Raw genomic sequence first — 25,843 nt, forward strand, 5'->3', positions numbered from 1 at the left:
AGAAGATGTTTGGAAGCACCAGGATGCCCAGGTAGAAGTTTGCTGCAGGGGCAGGGCTCTCATGGAGAGCCTCAGTTAGGGTAGTACAGAAGGGAAATGTTGAGTTGGAGCCCCCACAAAGAGTCCCTACTGGGGTACTGCCTAGTGGAGCTGTAAGAAAGGGTCACCATCCTCCAGACCCCAAAATGGTAGATCCACCAACAGCTTGCACCATGTGCCTGAAAAAGCTGCAGACACTCAATGGCAGCCTGTGACAGCAGCTGGGAGGGAGGCTGTACTCTGCAAAGTCACAGGGGCAGAGCTGCCCAAGACCATGGGAACCCAACTCTTGCATCAGCGTGACCTGGACATGAGACCTGGAGTCAAAGAAGATCATTTTGGAATTTTAAAATTTAACTGCCTTGCTGGATTTTGGACTTGCATGGGTCCTGTAACCCCTTTGCTTTGGCTAATTTCTCCCATTTGGAATGGCTGTATTTACCCAATACCTGTACCATTGTATCTAGGAAGTAACTAGCTTGCTTTTGATTTTACAGGCTCACAGGCAGAAGGAAACTTTGGACTGTGAACTTTTGGGTTAATGCTGAAATGAGTTAAGACTTTGGGGGACGTTGGGAAGGCATAATTGGTTTTGAAATGTAAGGACATGAGATTTGGAGGGGCCAGGGCAGAATGATATGGTTTGGCTCTGTCCCCACTCAAATCGCAACTTGAATTGTATCTCCCAGAATTCCCACATGTTGTGGGAGGGACCCAGGGGGAGGTAAGTGAATCATGGGAGCCAATCTTTCTCACGCTATTCTCATGATCATACATAAGTCTTATGAGATCTGATGGGTTTGTCGGGGGTTTCTGCTTCTGTTTCTTCCTCATTTTTATCTTGCCACTGCCATATAAGAAGTGCCTTTTGCCTCCCACCATGATTCTCAGGCCTCTTCAGCCATGTGGAACTATAAGTCCAATTAAACCTCTTTTTCTTCCCAGTCTTGCATATGTCTTTATCAGCAGTGTGAAAATGAACTAACAGATATAACTTTCTGGAGCTCTGCAATTTCACTTGTCATTTCTGCTGTCTTGTGATCTCTTCTTTGAATCTGTGTACAACATCTTTGAGGTTCTGTTTCAGGCATCGTATATTTTTCTTATTTGATTTCAGAGAATGATCTTTGTTCAATGTATTCCGATGCTTTGTGGCATGTTTTTTGTTGTATATGCTTCAACTGCCTCTCATTTGTCATGTTTCTTTCCTTATCTCCACTGCTGGTTCATTTTTTATTGTTACTTAGCTTTTAATTAGGATTAATCTTTGGGTAAGAACATGCCCTAAGGAAAGGTGCTAGGATAATAAGCTTACACAACTGGAAGCTTGATTTTTGTTTTAAGAAAACGTTCTAACATTCTATACTGGGGATATGTATCTGTTCTGAAGAAGCAATAGATGTCCATATGCCATATATTCTACTTGCAATGATTTCATATTCACTTCTCTTTCATTGGCCCAAGATGAAAAATTACAAAGTAGATTGCAAAAAAATTAAAAACGTACACCACATTCATCTACTGCTCTGTGGTCGTTTCTGAATCCAAACCCCTTTAGATTTTTTTTTTTTTTTTTTTTTTTTTTTTGAGACAGCGTTTCCCTCTGTCACCTAGGCTGGAGTGTACTGGCATGATCTCAGCTCACTGCAACCTCCAGCTCCCAAGTTCAAGCAATTCTCCTGTGTCAGCCTCTTGAGTAGCTAGAATTATCGGCACCTGCCACCATGCCCAGCAAATTTTTGTACTTTTACTAGAGGTGAGGTTTCACCAAGTTGGCCAGGCTGGTCTTGAACTCCTGACCTCAGGTCATCTGCCTGCCTCGGCCTCCCACAGTGGTGTGAGCCACTGTGCCCAGCCCCCCTTTAGATTCTGAGCATTAGGTTTCTCCAGGGTTTCACGGAGTGAAGGAAAGCAATAATTATATTGCCAAGTGCCCTGTCTTTTTCCTAAGACTTCAAGATCCTTGCCTGTCTTCACTTTTATCATGAACCCAGTCCAGATGTTTCTATTTTCCCAAATTATTCTTAAATTGTTTGCTCTCCAAATACTTTTCACTTCTGAAAGCTTTATTCTCTATTCATCTTTACTACTGTAGTACTATTCTCGCTTTTACAGTTATTCTGACATTTTGATGGTATTTCAAAAATATGATGAAGTGTCACCAAGGACTCAATTTTCCATCTTAAATCAAAAGAGTGTCAAATGGGTTTACACATTTTCTTTCTTTTTTTTAATTACGCTTTAAGTTCTGGAGTACATGTGCGGATTTTGCACGATTGTTGCATAGGTATACACATGCCATGGTGGTTTGCTGCATCCATACCCTTGTCACCTACATTAGGTATTTCTCCTAATGTTATCCCTCCTCTATCTCCCCACCACCCAACAGAGCCCAGTGTGTGATGTTCCCCTCCCTGTGTCCATGTGTTCTCAATGTTCAACATACACTTATGAGTGAGAATGCGGTGTTTGGTTTTCTATTCTTGTGTCACTGCTGAGAATGACAGTTTCCAGGTTCATCCATGTCCCTGCAAAGGACATGAACTCATCCTTTTTATGGTTGCATAGTATTCCATGGTGTATATGTGCCACATTTGCTTTGTCCAGTTTATCATTGTTGGACATTTGGGTTCATTCCAAGTCTTTGCTATTGTAAACAGTGCTGCAAAGAACATACATGTGCATGTGTCTTTATAATAGAATGATTTATAATCTTTTGGGTATATACCCAGTAATGGAATTGCTGAGTCAGGTAATATTTCTATTTCCAGATCCTTGAGGAATCACCACCCTGTCTTCCACAATAGTTGAACTAATTTACACTCCCTCCAACAGTGTAAAAGCGTTCCTATTTCTCCACATCCTCTCCAGCATCTGTTGTCTCCAGATTTTTTAATGATCGTGTGACATGGTATCTCAATGTGATTTTGATTTGCATTTCTCTAATGTCCAGTGATGATGATCATTTTTTGGTCACATAAATGTGTTCTTCTGAAAAGTGTCTGTTCACATCCTTTGCCCACTTTTTGATTTGGTTGTTTGTTTTTCTTCTTGTAAATTTGTTTTAGTTCTTTGTAGATTCTGTATATTAGCCCTTTGTCAGAGGGGTAACTTGCAAAAAATTTTTTCCTATTCTGTTGGTTGCTGATTCACTCTAATGATTGTTTCTGTTGCTGTGCAGAAGCTTTTAAGTTTAATTAGATACCATTTGTCTATTTTGGCTTTTGCTGCCATTGCTTTTGGTGTTTTAGTCATAAAGTCCTAGCCTATGCCTATGTCCTGAATGGTATTGCCTAATTAATTGACCCATATGTGTAGGCACAGATAGATCTTATTTAATAGGCAGGAAAGGCACATTGATATAACACAAATACTTTACTGTGTATAACTTCTCAGGAAAGTTATGGATTTACTTTTAGCCAAGAAATTGGTTTCTCCATTGTCCAAAAGAAAGAACATCAAAACAGCCAAGATATCTGCTGTGGAAATGTCTCTTTCATTGGTCTCTCGAATCTCTATTTTAAGCTGACTTTCATAAGAAGTATCATATGAGAAAAAAATAATAAGAAAAGAAAGCTGAAAGTAAGGAACAAGAAGAAGCTCCCTGTGGATCAGCAAGCAGGGGCAGTGTGAGTCCTTTCCTAGGCATGCCTTGTGAATTTGCAAGAGAAAATACAGAGCCTTGCAAGTGGCATTTCCCCTGGCCCTTAGATTTCAGAAGGTTCCCTGCAAATTCTCAGCAGAGGAAATAGCAGGAATGATAAGCCTATTTCCAAAGGCCTTTCCAACCACCTTCAGATTTCCTGCATTCAGATTGCACTTAAAAATATCAATCAACTTGCCAATCTTTTTAGCAGCCTTCTAATTAGGTTACCGTTCAAAGAAATAATGAGAGAGGCAGGCTGAGAAAACAGCAGGCACTCGATAAATGCTACTATGAATGAGTGAGCGAAGTGAATGAATGTGTAAGGGCATGAATGAAAAGCCTACAAATGCCAGAATCTAAATCTGTAAATGATCAAAAAAGTATTTTTCCTGAGGGAATTATTTCATCTCAATTTGGAAATACTAATTTCTGGCCTCAGAGAGTGCATATAATCTATTTTCTCTTCCAGTCGATTCACATTTATAAAAGTAGGTTTTTCTTTCAGACAAAGTACATTATAGGAAAAAGAAATAAAAATTGATAACTGTGTTACATCCTCTGTCTGAGTCTTCGAATCCCTTTCATTCAAATGAGAAACTTGTTCCTGCTGGCTTTCATGCAGTGTTGCAGCACTTCAAGGAAGTTTCAGTTGCATTAGACTTGCTCTCAGCCCATTAAAACCCATAAACCCTAGAGGGACTTCAAAGGTACCCACAATAGGAAGAAGGGTAAGTCCTTTTACCAAGAAACTTGATAGAAGTAAAGATCTACATCCTCAGACAAAAGGCAAGTCTATAATGATATGGTTTGGATTTCTCTCCTCACCCAAATTTCCTGTCAAATTGTAACCTCAGTGTTGGAGGAGGAGACTGGCATAAGGTGATCGGATGATGGGGGTGGATTTCCCCCTTGGTCTCATGAGAACAGCAAGGGGGAAAGTTGAGTGAGTGAGTTCTCATGAGATCTGGTTGCTTAAAACTGTGTAGCACCTCCCCCTTCACTCTCTTCATCCTACTCTGGCCATCTAAAGACGTGCTGGCTTCCCCTTCACCTTCCGCCATGATTGCAAGTTTCCTGGGACCCCTCCAGCCATGCTACCTATATAGACTGCAGAATCAGGGGGCACTGAAACCTTTTTTCTTTCTAAATTACCCAGTTTCAGGTATTTTTTTATAGCAGCATGAGAACAACTAATATTAATACATATGCCTTCCTTAAATGGCATATAGATGGATTGTTTCACTGAAAGTTGGTAAAGAATTTATATAGATATTAAAACAACAACAATGACAAGTGTCTGGACATTAAATATATTTTCTATTTAGAAAATCCTTCAGGGCTACTATGAATATCTAAGGATGCTGCAAAAAATTAAAATAATTTATCTTAGCCTTTAGTATAGGAACTTTCATGATTTGCTATGAACCATACCTATACTATTATTACATTCTGAAATGGATGTTTCACGGCATTGATATGGAAGGCATTAAAAATAAATATTAAAGTGCTCTGTAAATTGTGCAAGGTTATGAAAATATATGTTGTCTTTGTTGTTGGTATTCTTATACTTAGATGTCAATAGTGGAATAAAAGTAATCTAAGAATAATTAAAATCCCTTTGCCCCAACTCTTCTCACAGATTGGCTACAACCTAACATTTTTCTAGAGAAATAATGTATTAATTACTGATATCTTGCCTTTTAAAACTTTCAGCTCAAACAATTTTTTGGAAGATTTACCTTAAGTGCCTCCTCTTTTTCCAACCAGAGTAATTAGTACTCAGTGATAAAATGATGGACAGGGTGACTAAGTTCCTTGGCCCATCTCTATCTGCACCTTGGGAATGATCATATTGACTCCTCACTTTTTTTTCAGTGATGCTGTCAAGAAAACCGTAAGAAAAGGTCTCCAAAATCCTAGGAACAGAGAGATTTAATCAATTTAAGTTATTCTATGTATAACCCAATTTGTCCTTACTGCCATCACCCAGTTAAGCATGGAGAATGATGAACTGATGACAATATTCACACGAATGTTTGATAATGATAGAATTAATTTTGCTCTAATGTAGCCCAGTCCAAAGTCACTGGAGAAAATATTGCAGTGAATAACTTTACACATCAAAATGTTTGTCAATGTCCAACAAAGGCCCAAATGATTTCAGCAGTATTTGACACAATATTCTTTAAAAATTAGGATTTTGGCACAGTCCCTAAAGTTTATTATAAGAAGATTTTAAAATCTTGTTACTTAATGTCCCATATGATAAAAAAAAAATCTTAAAATTTGCTCATCCAGTGTATGCACAAATGACAACAAAAATAGAAATTTCATTAAAAGCCCTTAATAATCCCTTATTGAAAGCTGAGACTTCCCTTTCACGACAAAATTATCAACAAACTAGGAATGGAATGGTACTTCCTCAATCTGATAAAGAGAGTCTATGAAAAAGCCACAGATAGCACCATACTTGATCATGAACAAGTAGATGCTTTCCTCCTAATTCAGGAACAAAACAGGAATGTCCAGCCTTGCCAATTCTATTCAACATTGCACTGTAGGTTCTAGATAGGGCAATTAGGCAATAAAAAAAATAAAAGGCAACCAGATTGTAATCAAACAGGTAAAATTTTCTCTACTTTCAAATGACAATCTTATTTATAGAAAATTCTAAGGAATTCACTGAAAAAGAGGGAAAAACTATTGAAACAAACGAATGAGTTTAACAAGGTGACAGGATACAAGATCAATATACAAAATTCATTTGACCCAAGCCACATGAAAATGAAATTAAAAACACTACTTTATTGACAATAGTATCAAAAAGAATAAGGTACTTAGGAATAAAATTCAAACAAAAAGTATTAAATTTATACTCTGAAAATGATAAAATACTGTTGAAACAAATTAAAGAGATCTAAAAAAAATGTGGAAAAACATTCCATGTTCATGAATCAGAAAACTTAACATTGTTAAAATGGCAATATTCCCCAAACTAATCTACATGTCCAACACAACTCCTATCAGAACAACTTCCAACTTTCTTTTGTATAAAAATTGACGAGCTGATCCTAAAATGCATATGGAATTTCAAGGGACCCAGAATATATAAAATAATTCTGGAAAGAACAAAGTAGGAGAATTTATGCTTGCTGATAAGACTCACTATAGAATGATTTATAATCCTTTGGGTATATACACAGTAATGGGATTGCTGGGTCAAATGGAATTTCTATTTCTAGGTCCTTGAGGAATCGCCACACTGTCTTCCACAATGGTTGAACTAGTTTATACTCCCACCAACAGTGTAAAAGTGTTCCTATTTCTCCACATCCTCTCCAGCATCTGTTGTCTCCGGATTTTTTAATGATCACCATTCTAACTGCCATGAGGTGGTATCTCAATGTGGTTTTAATTTGCATTTCTCTTATAATCAGTGATGATGAGCACCACACATGCACATGTATGTTCATAGCGGCACTGTTTACAATAGCAAAGACCTGGAACCAACCCAAATGTCCATTGACTATAGACTGGACAAGGAAAATGTAGCACATATACACCATGGAATACTAGGCAGTAATAAAACACGATGCGTTTGTGTCCTTTTTACAGACATGGATGAATCTGGAAACCATCATTCTCAGCAAACTGACACAAGAACACAAAATCAAACATCACATGTTCTCACTCATAGGCGGGTGTTGAACGATAAGAACACATGTACACAGGGAGTGGAACGTGACATACTGCGGTCTGTTCGGGGGGGCCAAGGGAGGAACAGCAGTGGGTTGGGGAGGTCAGGGAGGGATAACATGGAGAGAAATGCCAGATGTAGGTGATGGGGGTATTGAGGCAGCAAACCATATTGCCATGTGTATACGTATGCAGCAATCCTGCACGATCTGCACATGTACCCCAGAACCTAAAGTACAATTAAAAAAAGACTCACTATAAAGCAATAGTAATTAAGACAGTGTATTACTGACACAAAGATAGGTATTGTATATAATTGGAATAGAATTAAAAGCCCCAAAATAAATCCATTTATTTATGGCCAACTGATTTTTCAAGGGTGCCAACACCATTGAATGAGGAAAGAAAAATCTTCTCAACAAATGATGGTGGGAAAACTAGACAGCCACATACAAAAGAATGTAGTTAAAGAAAATGTAGCACATATACACCATGGAATACCATGCAGTCATAAAAAAGGATGAGTTCATGTACTTTGCAGGGACATGGATGAAACTGGAAACCATCATTCTCGGCAAACTGACACAAGAACAGAAAACCAAACAGCACATATTCTCACTCATAAGTGGGTGTTGAACAATGAGAACATACGGACACAGGGAGGGGAGCATCACCTACTGGGGCCTAGGGGGTGGGGGGGCTAGGGGAAGAACAGCAGGGGATATGGGGTTTGGGGAAGGATAGCATTAGGATAAATGCCTAATGTAGATGATGGGGTGATAGACGCAAACCACCACAATGGTACATGTATACCTATGTGACAAACCTGCACGATCTGCACATGTACCCCAGAACTTAAAGCAAAATAAATAAATAATAAATATAAACATAAAAAATAAAAAACAAAAGAATGTAGTTGAACCCTCATCTTATAACATATATAAAAAGGAACTCAATATGGATCAGAGACCCAAAAATAAGAACTAAAACCACAAGCTCTTAGAAGAAAACGTGGATAAATATTCATCACCTTGGGTTTGGCAAAAGATTCTTTGATATGACAAGCAAAAATATAAGTAAGTTGAACTTTATCAAAATTAAATACCTTTTGTTTCAAAGTGAAGACTATTTAAAATGTGTAAACACAACCCACAGAATGGGAGAAAATGTTTGGAAATCACATATTTGATAAGAGGCTATGAATATGTATTTCCCCCAAATAAGTAAGCTATAGTAAATTTACCCTAAAAATTAGATGTAATCCTGAGTTCTATAGGTTTGCTCTGATTGAATTCAGACCCTAGGTTTGAAAGAATCCCATGAATATCTCATAAGTGCAGGCAACCAAAACAAACATAGAGAAATGAGAATATATCAAGTTAAAATGCTCCTGCACAGCCATGGAAACAATCAACAAAGTGAAGAGACAACCCACAGAATGGGAGAAAATATTTTCAAACTACCCATTTAACAAGGGATAATGACCAGAATATATAAGGAGCTCAAACAACTCTATAGGAAAAAATATAATAATCCAATTTTAATATGGGCAAAAGATTTTAATAGATATTTCTCAAATGAAGACATACAAATAGCAAACGGGCATAAGGAAAAGTGCTCAACATAATTGATCATCAGAGAAATGCACATCAAAACTACAGTGAGATATCTCACTCTAGTTAGAATGACTTTTATCCAAAAGTCAGGCAACAACAAATGCTGGCAAGGATATGGAGAAAAGGGAATTCCTGTACACTGTTGGTGGGAATGTAAATTAGTACAACCACTATGGAGAACAGTGTGGAGGAGCTACCAAATGATCCAGCAATCCCACTGCTAGTTATATACCCAAAAGAAAGGAAATAAGTGTATCAGAGATATCTGCACTCCCACGTTTGTTGCACCAGCTCTGTTTATAATAGCCAAGATTTGGAAGCAACCTAAGTATCCATCAACAGATGACTGGATAAAGAAAATGTGGTACTTATATACAAGGGAGCAATATTCAGCCATGAAAAGAATGAGACCCTGTCATTTGCAACAACGTGGATGGAAGTGGAGATCATTATGTTAAGTGAAATAAGTCAGGCACAGAAAGACAAACATTACCTGTTCTTATTTGTGGGAGCTAAAAATTAAAACAATTGAACTCATGGAGCGAGAAAGTACAAGGATGGTTACCAGAAACTAGGAAGAGTAGCGGGAGATTGGGGGAAAAGTAGGGATGGCTAATGGGTATGTAAAGTAGCTAGAATAAATAAGACCCAGATTTGATAGCACAACAGGGTGACCATAGTCAAAAATAATTTAATTGTACACTTTAAAATACCTAAAGGAGTATAATTGGATTGTTTGTAACACAAAGGATAAATGCTAGAGGAAATGGATGCCCCATTTACCATGATGTGATTATCATGCATTGTATGCCTATATAAAAGTATTTCATGTAACTCATAAATATATACACCTACTATGTACCCACAAAAATTAAAATATAAAATAATTACCTGAACTTGTCTAAGTCTTTTTATCTCCAAGCATCTTTTGGATTTCACATATAATTTTGTCCTTATAGCGCTATGTGCAGTGCCTAAAACAGAGATTAATATTCACCATTGCATATTCACAATTAATATTGTGAATTGAATATTCATTGAATTGAATTCATTCAATTGAATATTCGCAATTAATATTCATCAAACATAAATAGGTTAATAGACTTACTACAGTCATAGGCAAGTTTGTAACAGAGCCGAGACTAGAACCTATATCTCCCTGCGGGCCATTTACATTTTTATATTGAGGTCATCTGTGACGGTCTAGTATTTTTAAATATGTGTCATTAGAGTAACACATTTGTTACAACACACTTGTGTCAAAGTCATAAAAAGTTTCGGAAACTAAATCCAATTGCTTGGCTTCTGTTTGCTTAGAACATTTTTTTTTCATTCTTTTTAAGTCTTTAAAGTTTCTCCACTTTCATCTTGAGGAAGTGTTCCACTTTTTCTCTACTGTTTACAATTAGTACATCATTATAAGCCTGGAAGATTCAGGTGAAGTTAACTGCCAAGTCTGTCAACTTCTTAACAATGCCCAATGTGTCATCTTTGGGGGTTTGCAAGAAATGGTTTTTAATTGCTCAACTTTGAGCAGTGCACTAAAACTAATCATGCCCCTAGAGCCCAGAGAAATCTCTGAGATACAAAGCTATTAGAAGTGTTCTGTTTGTCCAGGACCAACTCAAAGCAAAGCCGGCAGAAAGAACATTATTTCAACTTAAAAGGGGAAACATCATTTTTCAATGTTGAGACAAATTTCCTTTAAAATCTGTTTAAAGGCTGCTATGAGATGTTTGGCTGGTTAGTCCTCTCCAGCACCTCATCTCCCATTTTTTTTTTCTGCTAATCCATGGATCAAGCCTACCTCATAATAGAAGGGAATCGAAGACAGAGTTGTCAATTGCTATATTAGGATTATGAATTTGTGCATAACTCCAGACAGGCACTCAAAGACTATGACAAGGAATTGTTTAGACCACAATTAGACCTTTGGATTAAATTGCGTACTCTGTTTTGCTCACCCTCTAAGAATTTTTCAAGGGTGCACCAAAAGCACATTTATGAAGGAGATCTTTTACCAGTCACAGTCTTTCCAAGCCAGTGAAATATATTTCCACCAACTGGGTCCCCAGTTCCTGCCACTTTCCCTTTCCCCACAGTTCTTCCTGATATTTAGTGTCCTAAAGCCTCCATTTGACTGTTAGGATACATCCCTATACTAAGCTGCAGAATTCATTAGTGTTTCTGTTTTCCTCCTACCGACATCTGCTCTAGCACCTTTTAACTAGGTCTTAACACAACTTCCTTAGTTGTCTTCCATATACAAGAAAGATACTTATGATCTATTTTCAATAGAAACAATTTATCTAGAATTACAAATGCAATAATTGGAATGGGCCTCAGAGATGGTCTATACAGCAAAAGAAATGAAGCCCAAAAAGTTGAAGTGACTTGCCCAAAGCCAGACAGCTTGTGAATAGTTCATGTTCTCCTTACATCCTCCCTTCTGGTCAATGTGAGAAATGACATATTAGAGATGCATTCAGTGATCGTGAGGCTGATTGAAGCTAAATTATTCTCATAACCTGGAAACCATGATTCTCAGCAAACTGACACAAGAACAGAAAATAAAACACTACATGTTCTCACTCATAGGTGAGTGTTGAACAAAGAGAACATATGGACACAGGGAGGGGAGCATTACACACTGAAATCCTATTTCTTAAATATTAATGTGTTCTGATTGGCAGTGAAACAAGCCTTAGCTAAAGACAGATGTCTTAATGTGGTACCCATGTCATGTCACATTGAGTTATCCAAGGACCTGAACAAAATCCTGCTGAGTATAAAATCTGAGAAATCTGTCCTCAAAGAAAGTATCAAGCAAAAGATCATCTGTATAATTTCCCAAAAGGCACTGGTTTGGAAGTAAGAAAACCTGAGTTTTCTATCCATCTCCGTTTCTAATTAATTATGCGTCATTTGGCCAATTCATTTGATTGCTTTAGGCTTCAGTTTTCTCATCTATAAAAACTGTAGATACCAATTTATGTGGATGCATTGCGAAAAGAAAAAATAGCTAACACGCTAATATTTATTGAGATTTACCATGTGCCAGGCACTGTCCTGGGCATTTTATATGTATTTGCTCATTTCATAAACAAGGAAAATTAGGCCCAGATTATTCAGATTACCTAAAAAAGTCCACAGAGCTACTAAGTCCCTGAGTGCACGGTCTTAGCCACTACCGCAAACTGCCTCCCATTACCCTATATTGTATCTACTGCCACTACCACTAAACATGTTAAAAAGGCCAGGCATGGTGGCTCACACCTGTAATCCTAGTGTTTTAGGAGGCTAAAGCGATCACTTGAGACCAGGAGTTCAAGACCAGCCTGGGTAACACAGTGAGACCCTGTCTCTACAAAAAAAAAAAAAAAAAATTTAAAAATTAGCCAGATGCAGTGGTGCATGCCTGTAGTTCTAGCTACTTGGGAGGCCAAGGCAGGAGGATCCCTTGAGCCCAGGAGTTTTAAGTTGCAGTGAGCTATGATCCTGCAGTGAGACTGATCCCAGGCTGCACTCCAGCCTGGGCAACAGAGCAAGACACTGTTTAAAAAAAAAAAGTTGAAGACGTACAAAAACAATTATCTGTTTGCAAATTATTTATGATATAGTTTAAGAAACAGATAACATTGAAACACAAAAGAACCAAAGATCTAAGCTGAACCTTGAAAGATTGGGTAAGCTTAAGCTTTCCAAATTAGTAGAGCATTAGAAGCACTGGTGCAAAAGAAGTGGGGGTGAGCATGAGAATATTCATGGAGCAATCAAGAAACTAACCTGACTCAAGTAGATAGACTGTGTTGAGGAGCCATGGAGACAGGCAAACATGGAAATCAGTAACATCCTCTATTACCGTATAGTGTGCTTGCCTAGTGCTTATCACAGGTGCATATTTATATTCTTCTAATTTTTAATTTTTGTGTTTGTACATAGTAGGTGTATATATTTATGGGGTACATGAGATATTTTGATATAAGCATGAATTGCACAATAATCACATCATAGGAAATGGGGTATCCATCTCCTCAAGCATTTATCCTTTGTATTACAAACAATCCAATATACACTTTTAATTATTTTTAAAGGTACAATAAATTGTTTTGACTATAGTGTGCTAGCAAATACTAGGTATTAATAATCATATCATGGAGAATGGTGTAGGATATATTCTTGATTGTTAATATCAATTTCCCCTCAAAACAGTAAGCTCCTTGAAAGTAAGAACCACTTTATTCGGCATAGCAACGTAAGTCCTAGCTAAAGCAATCAGACAAGAGAAATAAAGGGCGTTCGAATTTGAAGGGAAAAGAATGATTTTTTTTTTTGAACCATTGTATCTTCAGTGCCAAATCCATTGCCAGACACATTGTAGGTGCCCATTAAATACTTGTTGAATAAGTGTATTCATGTGTGAATGAATGAATGTTAAATAATAGACAAGGAATTGCCGTAGTTGACCTTGCATGTCAGATGAGGAAATATAGCCTTGACACAGTTGAAAAAAGAGCCCACAGAGACTGTCTGACTAGGCTGGGGTGGTGGAAGTGGAACTGAAAAGGCAAACAGAAGGGCTATTTGAACATGCGGATCAATCACACAGGTGCTCTCTGTTGTGCACTCTCTATACCAGCTGTCCTCTGATAGACATTTATCTACCAGTTTCAGGCTCTGTCACGACACCAATTTCATACAGAGAGAATGTGAAGAAACCGTAGACCAAAATAAAAAAGAATTACTTCCTGGTTCTCTGGAAAGCCCAGTAGTGGTATACAAAAGCCCCACAGTCTCAAAGGTCTCCTTTCTCTTTTCTTTATTTGTTTTCCCTACACAAAATGCCACCTTGTGGGGTTTTTTTGTTTTGTTTGTTTTTTTCCTTTATTTTTCAAACAGTTCTGGTTTGGAAAAACTTAATTGCCTGTTTGGGATGAGGTCCCTGAAGCTCTCAGAAGTTAATTATTTCTTTCTGTTAAAGATCAGAAACTTTGAACTCTGCTTGTGAGATAAATGGTCTGGTAGCACTTTGAAACTTCAACTTATTTAAGCTACTGAGCAGCTCATCAACTTCCTTCCTGCATTTGGAATTGAACCTGGAAGAGAATTGTACCCCAGACATCTTGAGTAGGCCAAGTAGGTACAATTTATAGATTTAATTCAGAGCCAAACATGCTCCCAGAGATAGAGGCCTGGTGACAGCTTCCAGATAAACATATAGATTGATGGAATTGAGCCTAGATAGAGAGAAGAGGAAATATGGTGCAGTTTCTATAAATCAAACTGCTCAATGAAAGGCAGGTTCTGATCAGTTATATTTTTTAGGTAAATGAGGGGTATCCAGACGTTTTTGGCTTCAACTCCAGTATAATGATTTTGAAATGCTTGAGTCTATTTTCCAGGATTAGTGGACAGGTAAAGTGACTGGCATTAGATCTTTTTGCTGATTTAGTAATGCACAGGACTTTGTGGATATGAAATTGTATATTTTTATTCCCCGGGACTGAGAAGAGGTTGTAGAGAATGAGTAGGAAACTGGGCAGTGTATGTACAGAGCCCAGGACCTTTCCTACGCATCATCCAATTTAGTTTAAAGCCCTGGGTGCAGAATGTTCTGTTATTGTTTTCCTTTTTTTAAAGAAAGTGACAATTTGGTTTAGTTGTGTTCCATTTCATGGAGATAATAAATAGATAAATATTGCCAAGAGGCAATAGATATCTAAACTAGCAGGTTGCAAATTGAAATAACCTATGGGTCTTGATGCAGAGCATTCAAATGACCTCAATCCTCTATATGTCATAACTGTTCTGGGGAAGATTGAATAAGGTTGTATGTGGGTCAAATACCATTGAAAGAAAGGTTTGTCTAAGACATTAAATAATTTAATTAAATACCATTACCGAGGGCTGCAGATCAAAGGGTTTGTCAATTGAGATTTGATCTAATCTAAAAGAATTTTCTTTCTTCAGGGGTTTCCAGGCATTTGTGAGTTTGAGAAGCTGGGAAGGCTTTTGAAATATTGCCAGGAGAGTTTGCAGGGATATCGTCACAGTTCTAAACCTGGCAACTCTTAGAGAATTGTTCTTTCGGGCAGCCCATTCTGTGCCATCTACTGATACTTGAGAGGACCCTCCATTGGTGAGCAAGTCACAGAACAAAGTTTTAATTTATTTTCTTTTCTCCTTTACTCCTTTTCTTGGATCTTTAACCATCCATCTGGGATGGACAATCTCCAGGAAGACAAGAGGCAGCCATTAGTTAAAAGGAAAGTTATGCTGTATAAATAAATTGTTGCAGGTTAACAGGACTAAGATGGGAAACACGCTGGGTTGTTTGCCAGGAATTTTTTAATGGTAATTCTAGGATGATGGTAATTCTAAGATAATTTTAAGATGAGACAATCAGCACTGCCTTTGGAGGGCACAGCCTAGACTAAATGAAAAATGGCCCCCTCAATTTAGATGCTGTGTGAGAGGAAAATTGTCATCAATTTTAGTTCTGTGGGTCCAAACATAGTACTAATGGGTGCAAGGTCATGAGTTCAACTGTAATCTCTATCAGCAAGCTTAACTCCATTTAAAAAGCAAGTCTGTCTCACAGCCATAGACTGATCACCAATTTTTAGTCAAATGGCTCATCAATTTATTCTAATGGGCTCATGAGGGATTGAAGGATAGACATATTATAAATCCTCCTTCAATATTGGAGAAAAAAAATATATCCTGTGGCTCACTGGGAATGATAGATTCATATAAAAAGGAAAAAGATCTATTTATCAATATTTAATATTTAACAGTAAAAGCGGTGAGTTTTATAGAGTTCTAGGAGCAACACAAAGTTTTAAATGGCATAATAATCAGCCATCTACTTCAGGGCAAAACCAGTTCATCCTCCCATCTGTGGCCAGCTCATTATCTCATTAAATATTTCACTGTGAATGACCCATATGTAGATAATTGGGAGCTAAATGTAGTAAATTATAGATGGAATTAATTCAAAAAATTAAAATATACTAACTTAAAATATAACAGGACATTGTTTCATGTAGCCATTTGACTCATATATTTGTATATTCTCACTCTGTAGAGATGATTTTCTCAATTTTCACTTGCAAAGATGGAGTCAGGCCAAGGCAAAATATCTTTCTTGGAGTCCTATGATAAATGAAGACAGCGGCAGCATTAGGCCTCTCAAGCTTTGAAGACACTCCTATGAAGCCAAGTCACCATCCTCTCCATCCCTTACATTTGTTTGCCTCTTCACAAATAGCAAACACTTTGCTGGATATATGGATTTACCTTCATTATATACCTAGCCTATCTGATAAGCTGAAAAGGGTAGACAATGTGACATAGGGATAGCTTACCAGAAGGCCACGACATGGAAAGGAAACATTATGAAATTTTCTTTCTTAAAGACTTTTAAGAGCCAGGAGCTGTGGCTCATGCCTGTAATCCCAGCTCTTTGGGAGGCCGAGGTGGATGGATCACCTGGAGTCAGGAATTCAAGACCAGCCTAGCCAACATGGTGAAATCCCATCTCTACTAAAAATACAAAATTAGCCGGACATGTTGGCATGCACCTGTAATCGCAGTTACTTGGGTGGCTGAGGCAGGAGAATTGCTTGAACCCGGGATGTGGAGATTGCAGTGAGCCAAGAACGCACCACTGCACTCCAACCTGGGCAACAGAGTGAGACTTCCTCTCAAAAAAAAAAAAAAAAAAAAACAACAACAAAAAAAAGGCTTTTAAGGACAAGTGAGTTTCCCATTTCGGAGATGATTAGGGATACTTCATTTTTTAGAAAACCCCTTCTCTAGCCTACATCACTCTTCAACAAAGGAGAAAAGTATAACAGATTTCAATACTCTGAGGATTAAGTTCTTTTTTTCTTTATCTGAAGGAAATCAGAGAATCCTAGCATGTTAAAACTAGAAGGGACCTTAGAGATAATTTAGTTTAACAAGATTGGAAATAAAAATTCAGACAAGTAAGGGGAAGAAATTTGTCTAGATACAAAGCCAGTGAGTAGCAGAAGCTTCAAGGAGGGGATTAGAAAGAGAATGTGAGTTAGTTTCATGGAGAAACACATATACATTAAGGGGTGCTTAGCATCGGAACAGTAATGTGAAGGGAACAGGCAGATGGAAAAAGAGAGGTTACCTTTCAATAAGGAACAGCTATAGAACTCCATTCATACATTCCTTCAGCAAATAATTATTGAGCTCCAATCTAGGCACTGTTCTACATTTTGGGCACATAGCAATGAAGAAAACAGAAAAACTTCCTGACGTCATTGCGCATACATTCTAGTTGATAGAGGCAATCAATAAACATAATTAACAGATAAGCTATACAGTATGATAGATGCAGTTCTAAGGAGAAAATAATGCAGGAAAAGGGAATATAAAATTTCAATGTCTAGAAATGAACTCCAGATGAGGTGACCCAGAAAGGATGTAATACAATTTCAGGGGCTAGAGATCAACTCCTAGACGAGGTGACCCAGGAAGGATGCGCTGAAAAGATGCCTTGTGAGTAAAGACCCGGGGGAAGTGAGAAGGTGAGCCATGCAAGAATCTGGGTTTCATAAATATGGAGCAACAAGTTTTTCATAAATATAGAGCAGCAGGATCAAAGGCTCTGGGAAAAGGATGGGCTTTGAGTGTTTGAGGAATGGTGAGGATGCCAGTGTGACTAGAGCAAAGTGAGCAAGGGAAGGGTGGTAGGAAGTTCATTCAGAGAGGAGGTGATTGTGTGGCAAGCCATATAGGGCCTTGTAGGTCATAGTAAGGAAATTGGTGTTTAGTGAGGTTGAAATAAGAATCTATAGTTAACAATATGAAACTATATACTTAAAATTTTAATAAAGGGTAAGCCTTATGTTAGGTGTCCTTATTACAAAGATAAAAGAGAGAAGGAGGATACTTTTAGGGATGTTCATTAGATTTGTGGCATTATTTATGGTGGCTGTTTCATGCGTATATACTTGTCTTCAAATTCAAGATGTATATACAAAATATGTGTACCTTTCTGTATGTCAGTCATACTTCAATAAAATTAAATTTTTTAATGGAAAAGTGACCTGATCTCACTTACAGTTTAACTGGATTATTTGAACTGAATGGGAAGAAGGCCAGAAACAGGAAAACCAATGAGGATGTTACTGGAAAAATCCAGGTAAGTGATGATGATGCCTTGGAATAAAGGATGGCAGTGCAGGTGGCAAGAGGAGCATGTAGATTCTGGATAATAGCTCTGAATGCTTAGGAATTTGTATGTTCATTCACTATCTATTAGGTTCTTGTGATCCCCCAGGTACTGTTCTAGGTTCTAGGAATATATCAGTAAACAGCAGACAAGGAGCCTGTTCTCATTAAATTCACACTTGGGTGAGAGACAAGTAATAAACAAGTAATCAAATTATCAATATAATTTTGGATATTAGAATGTATTATAAAAAATGAAGCAGGGCTAGAGGAAAGAGAATGGTGAAGATGGGATGAGAGGGTCTTTTCAGTGAGGCTGCATACTCAGACTCTCTCCTTACCACCCACTTTTAGAACCATCATGTTCAATTTTCATACTCCTGACAGCTTAACAACAACAGAGCAGAAAATATAGGAGAAGCTAGAAATGTAACTTCAACAGGGGATATTAGCAGAGGATCCTCCCAGACCTCAACTACTCCATTTACATAATATTCGCTCAGGTCAAAGAGCTGCCTTGCACCTACTCAATGTCAGGCACCATGGTAGATTCTGGAGCTATGGGAAAATGGAGGCAAGCACAATCTAGGCGTGAGAGACACCCCAAACACAGACAATATTTTAGCTAAGACATGTGTCAGAAGGTGCACTGTTGGTGGAGATTAGTAACTCAAGCTAATCGAGATTCAGCCATGTCTGTATATCAGATCTATCTTGGAAAATGAAGTGAGAAAGTCAGGAAGATGGCCTCCCTTTCCTGTCTTGTTACTTAGGAAAAATTATTCAAGAAGACATCTGGTGGAGGAGGGCTGGAGAACTTTTCATATAACTATTTTTAAAAAGGATAAGGAACTTTCCATTTTCTTGGGATTGAGGAGGGGATATTTAGCTTTGCCTCTGTTCACATTATAGATATCTATTCCATTTGTGTACCATGTCTTCTGAAAAGGACAACGATAATGATTCTGCACACCCTAATTCTTTCCACCTTTCTCACACCATCTATCTTTATTCTCATTCTTTCAGGTACCATTAAGTAGCCATTTGGCATCCATTTAATGAATAGTGGCAAGAGGGAAAGATGGCCGTGAACAATGTCACAGCAGTGTTTCAGTTTCTCCTTATCGGCATCTCTAACTATCCTCAATGGAAAGGCACGTTTTTCACATTGGTGCTGATAATTTACCTCAGCACATTGTTGGGGAATGGGCTTATGATCTTTCTTATTCACTTTGACCCCAACCTCCACACTCCAATGTACTTCTTCCTTAGTAACCTGTCTTTCTTAGACCTTTGCTATGGAACAGCTTCCATGCCCCAGGCTTTGGTGCATTGTTTCTCTACACATCCCTACCTCTCTTATCCCAGATGTTTTACTCAAATGAGTGTGTCCTTGGCCTTGGCCACAGCAGAGTGCCTCCTACTGGCTGTCATGGCCTATGACCGTATGGTTGCTATCAGCAATCCCCTGCATTATTCAATGGTTATGAATGGCCCAGTGTGTGTCTGCTTGGCTGCTACCTCATGGGGGACATCACTTGTGCTCACTGCCATGCTCATCCTCTCCCTGAGGCTTCACTTCTGTGGGGCAAATGTCATCAACCATTTTGTCTGTGAGATTCTCTCCCTTATTAAGCTGGACTGTTCTGATACCAGCTTCAATGAACTTATGATCCTCATCACCGGTATCTTCACCCTGCTGCTGCCATTTGGGTTTGTTCTCCTCTCCTACATACAAATTGCTATGACTGTCATAAGGATTCGCTCAATCCAGGGCAGACTCAAGGCCTTTACCACGTGTGGCTCTCACTTGACTGTGGTGACAATCTTCTATGGAGCAGCCATCTCCATGTATATGAAACCTCAGTCCAAGTCCTCCCCTGACCGGGACAAGTTTATCTCAGTGTTTTATGGAGCTTTGACACCCATGCTGAACCCCCTGATATATAGTCTAAGAAACAAAGACGTTAAAGGGGCAATAAGGAAAGTTATGGTGACAAGGACATGAGCCTTGTTTTCTTTTAAATGTCTCAAATAACATATCTTCCCTGATGTAGAAAATGGTTTAAAGGATCTGACTTTATCTTTGGAAGTGATTGACATATGAGAAGCTTCAGGAAGTGCTTCCACCGCAAATATTATTCCTACTGACACTTGATTTGCCATTAGAGGTATTATTTTTGCTCTTTCTTTGCATAGAATATTATTAGGGGCTGCCCATTAGGTTACTCACCTTTGGGTAAATGAACTTATCAGAGTAATTTTCTCACTGACAGAAGAGACCTATACAGCAAGAGAATCTTCTATAACTGTTGACAGTAGGAAAAGCATAACTGAAATTGGAAAACGAGACAAAGAATGGTGTAATAAAAGGCCAGGAGACCAATGTGAGAAACTTTGCAACTTGACTGAGGGCAAGCCCTCCTATGTTAAGCACAATCTCCTTGTCCCACTTAACCTTGGAATCCTGAGAAAAACTATCATGGCTATTTCCTACATTTGTGTAGTGTTTCCTACTTGCTTTTTCTTTTTCAAAGCATCTTTCTAATCTATTAATCTATTTTATATTCCTAATTTTCCTATGGAGTTGGTAAGAACACCACCACAATTTCCCCCTGTATTAACAATGAGGAAACAGAGTAGACATTGAGACTCGTCTAAAGTCATACGTAATTGATAGTGGAGTCAAAATTTGAATTTTTAAAACTAAGTCTGTAAAATTATTTGTAATCATAGAGTTATAAATGCAGCTGCCATTTATCGAGGACTTACGATATGCTAGGTGCTGAGTGAAGCTCTCCGTATCTATCATCACATAGAATTCTCACAGTGGTTCATTGCCATGGTACTATTTTCCTTCTTTTTTTTTTTTTTTTTTTTTTTAGACGGAGTCTCGCTTAGCTCTGTCTTGCAATTGCACTATCTCAGCTCACTGCACCTTCACCTCCCAGGTTCAAGCGATTCTCCTGCCTCGGCCTGCCACACAGCTGGGACTACAGGCACCCACCACCACGCCTGGCTAATTTTGTATTTTTAGTAGAGACAGAGTTTCACCATGTTAGCCAGAATGGCTTCAATCTCCTGACATCGCGATACACCCTCCTCGGCCTCCCAAAGTGCTGGAATTACAGCCATAAGCCATCATGCCCAGCCCACTATTTGCAATCTATATTTAGAAATGGGGAAACTGAGACTCATAGAGGTTATGTGCTTTGCCCATGGACACAGAATCAGTACTTAGATCTAGGTCAGGTTGAGTCCAGATCTCACTTACTATGTTTGAAGGCTATAAGGAACCCTAGAGGTTATTAATGTAGTGATATTTTAATCAACTTTATCATTATATAATTTGTATACAATAAATCTTGTCCAATTACAGTTTGTAATTCTATGAGTTTTGACAGATGCTCACAGAATCACCATGACAATCAAACTACCTGACAATTTCATCACCTACAAAAGTTTCCTTTTGTCCTTTTGTAACCCCTCCCTTCCTCCCTCTGCCCCGCCAATTCCTGGCAACCAGTGATCTGATTTCTTTCACTATATGTTAGTTTTTATTTTTTTAATATTGACTATAAATGGAATCATGCAGTCTGTACTCTTTTGTGTCTGGATTCTCTCACTCAGCCTACTTTTGAGATTAATCTATGTTGTTGCATGTACCAGTAATTTGTTCCTTTTTATTGCTGAATAATATTTCATTGTGCACATTTATTACATCTTAAAAACCCATTTTCTGTTGATGGGCATAATGCAGTATTTTTCAAATCTTGATTTATATAGTTTTTAGGGGTTCAGTTGTGGTGCCTGGAGCCTGTTAATGTGGGCGCCATTTCCTGTGAGTTGCTTCATTTGAAAAAGGGGTTCTAAAACTAAAAGAAAAGGTTTTGATAATGATCTATTACAGACAACTGATTTTAGATGAGAAATCTGAGGCTCAGAGAATGTGGAGTAAATTTCCCAAGATCATGAAAGTGTTTGGAAGCAGATCTAGGACGAAGACCCAGGTATCCTGTCTCCTGGTCTCATTCTTCTTTGGGCCTCCACCACACATGATGAAGTCATCTCCCGAGCAGCGTTTTCTACCTGTTTGTGATGACCCAGACACAAACAGGTAGAAGAAATACAATGCACAGTATCTAGAACTACTGAGCAAGCAGATACTCAGTGTGTTCCTCTTACCATGACTGCTGGGGGCTGCTGTGACATTGTATGGTTTTGCAAAGGGAGTACCACAGATACAAGGAGACTGTCTCACATGCTTACTAACTAAATGAAAAACAATTGAGGATGAATAAACCACTTATCAAAACAGCTTAATTTCAAAATAGATGCAACATTTATTCAAATTGTATATGTTGTTAAAGGTATGTGATACTCTTAGTCTCTGAAATAATGTTTGAATATCAAGAAAGAAAAAAATTCAGAAAAAGGCAACTGAATTCAATCTTTATCCATTTAGCAAACATTAGTTTTCTACTTGCAGGCAGGCACTGTGCTAGGTATTAGGATAAGACTCATGCTTTGTGCAAAATGTTCTCTACTATCAAGATAAACCTTTCAAGCAAACATTGTGAAATAAACATAAACTGGCCCAATCAATGAAATATTAAAAGAAATAAAGAGTGCCTTCACATAGAGGAAAATTTAGAAATTAGGTGGGATATTAAGAGTATAGGTTTTCATGATTCTGCCTTTGGAGAGAAAAATATTCCCTTCTTTATTACAGGTTGGTTTACAGCTTAAAATGAGATGTACATTTTCACTAATGGTTCCTCTACTACAAAATGCTATAGCTATGTCACTAGGTTCTTTCTCCCTTTATTGACTTGTTGGTATGGGCACAGCCTACAGACAGAGTAACATAGTGGAGTCTGGAGATGGAGGTAGTACAATTGATTCTGCTACTAACTAACTGTGTGACCTTAGTTATATCTCTCCCTGGCCTTCAAACTTGTTCATCAATGTAACAGGAAGATTGTGTTTAGTTACCTAAGGACCTCTCTAGTTCTAACATTCTGCATCTAGGTGTTATTTTATATCGGACTTTCTCTTATTTTCTTTAAAAAAATGCGAGCATGTCATCAATTTATTCTGCAACTTGCTTTTTCCATTTGACAATATATCATGAACATTCCTCCAAATCAATATATAGAGATTTATCTCTCTGACTATAAATGTTAGCTTTGACTGTAAAAGAAGGCAAATACAGCAGCTAGTTAACACAGCTCTGGCCTTTCCAGCACTAACATTCAGTTTGTAGGCACTAACTCTAGAGGCTATCTAATTTTACATTGATATTAATTTATTTTAAAGATAAAAATGAACTCTGTGAGGGTGTTGTGAAATGAAATCAATGCTGGGCTTTTGAAAATTCCTGAGGTTGAGTAATACTTCTCTTCCTGATCAACCACAAGGATCCCATGAAACCTTCCACTGGGCTCCTCTGTACTCTCCATCCCAAATGCCTGAGTAGTGAAGCTCACCTTGCTTCACCCTGGAAATTAAGATGGAAAGACTGTGTTGAAACTGAGACGGTTCTGTCAAAAATTGAGAAGAAACTTTACAAACTGAAAACCAGGCTCCATATGATCATTTTCGTTGAAATATTCATGGAGATTTCAGAAAAAGACACAGTGCCCCATTCATACGATTTGGGTTTTCAGTCGAAGAGCACAGGCCCTGGGGCAAAACTTGTTAGATTCCATCCTTTCTTCTGCCACTTCTTCACTCAAGTCACCTTCTGCTTTGGTCTCTGCACCTGTAAAGTGTAGCACTCTGAGTTTGTTCAGGGAAACAGAAACTACTCTATAGCTATTTCAGGAAGGTATTTGATACAGAGCATTAGGGTCCTACAAAGCCTTTGGAAGGGCTATAAAAGAAAACATAAGGGAACGTTGCCAGCAAAATCAGACAGTTGTAGGAATTGCAGGAATCATGGGAAATTTTAGAGATTATTAGGAAACTGCTGCTAATGATGTCACTGAAGCAGATGTTTCATAGGAGAATGCTCAGAAGTCACTTAAATCTTTTCTGATCAAGCCCACACGCCTAAACAAGATGTCAGGAAGAGCAATGATAGTGTCTACTTTTCTGCTTGCCAAGTTTCCTGCAAGTACCTCTCATGGGTGGAATCCAAAACTGAACTTTACTGACAAACGAGGGTAGAAAATGTAGCTTCCAATCTTGAAAACACAGGTGAGAGCTGGCAAAAGCAGGGATAGTGTCGAATGTGACTTCACAGATTAGTTATGAGAATATATATGATTCAATTTATGTAAATAAAGCACTTAGAACAATGTCTGCCTATACTTAGAGTTCAATAAATGTTAACTGTCATGATGGTGTCCAGATTATCTGTGGCTAAGATGCCAGGAATTGAAGTGCCTACTTGCTTCCTAAATAGTGCATCCTGAGGCTGCTCCTTCAATTGTGCATTCAAGCATTCATACAGATAGCATCCATTGAATACATATTTATCACTTGCCTACCATATAGCAGGAACTGTGCTCATCAGTAGGGATGCAGTGGTGAAGGAAGCATACTTGTTCCCTTCCCTCAAAGAGTTCACCTCAAAGGTGGAGAGACAGACATGTATACAGGCAACATTATTTTGTAAAGTTATATCTTCTTAGTTCTTATGTTGGTAAAGCACTTCACAAACATTACAGCTTATTTTATTCTTGAGCACGCATTGTCTCCTATCATCCTCAAAATAATTTAATGAGATAAGTAGAGCAGATATTGCTGTAAATATTATTAACTGTCATTTGCAGATGACAAAAAAATTAAAGAGGCAATAATATTATCAAGATCAACAATTAGTAACAGGATTGGGGTTGGAATACAATTCTCCTGATACCTAGATTAATGATCTTTCTGACGAGAGCCTGATGGGTTCATGGAGTTCTTCGAAGAGGAATAGAAAGAAGATAAGACTGTTGCTAAGCAGAGAAAGGAAAAGACACTGCAAGTTCAGATTGTCTAGGTTCAAAATAGCTAGGTTCTGACACTTACTAGCTGTATGACCTTGGATGACTTTCTGCCTCAGTTTCCTTATCTATAACAGGAACAATTATAGGACTGACCCTTGTAGGTTGTTAAGAAGATTAAATCAGTTAATTTATCTAAAATGCTGAGAACTGTGGCTGGGACACAGTAAGCTCTCAATAAACGTTAACTATTTTTATCGTTGTTATTGAACTTGTTATTATTACTGAATTCCCAATTGACTCAAAAGTAGTTGATCCCCATCTCACTGGGTACTTTCTCTTTCTCCTCATTTTCTCCACTAGTAATGTGCATAGTAACTGTTTCTGGTTAAGTGTGAACAGCAGGTCAAACACTTTTACACTGCAACATCATTACAGGCTGGGAAAAAACATGCTCAGGCATCAGGAAGTCAGGATTCTAGTCTCGGTTCTGCCATTAATGAGCTATGGAACTCTGAGTGAATCACTTAACCTCTCTGGACTGCATCTGTCATACAGGGGAAAATATATTCCTTAACCTACCTCATAGAATGGTTATGAGATCATAGATGTTAGATGTTAAAAAGTTAAAAGCACATTACAAATGCTACATGATGGTATTATCATTATCCTCAGAGTTAATCTCTCCATCTCCTTCTCGC

The 25,843-nt window shown here is 38.0% G+C and overlaps 1 protein-coding gene across 1 annotated transcript; it reads left to right on the forward strand.

The window, feature by feature from the left end:
- Positions 1 to 19,196: 19,196 nt before the first annotated feature.
- LOC116538020 (olfactory receptor 13H1) lies at positions 19,197 to 20,484 on the forward strand. The gene has a single exon (XM_032260283.1). The coding sequence runs from the start codon at positions 19,289 to 19,291 to the stop codon at positions 20,213 to 20,215; it is 927 nt and encodes a 308-aa protein (XP_032116174.1). The 5' UTR covers positions 19,197 to 19,288; the 3' UTR covers positions 20,216 to 20,484.
- Positions 20,485 to 25,843: the final 5,359 nt, after the last annotated feature.

The sequence above is a fragment of the Sapajus apella genome, unplaced genomic scaffold (genome assembly GCF_009761245.1).
Source record: "Sapajus apella isolate SASKATOON/1434 unplaced genomic scaffold, GSC_monkey_1.0 scaffold115, whole genome shotgun sequence".
In the NCBI taxonomy this organism is placed as follows: Eukaryota; Metazoa; Chordata; class Mammalia; order Primates; family Cebidae; genus Sapajus; species Sapajus apella.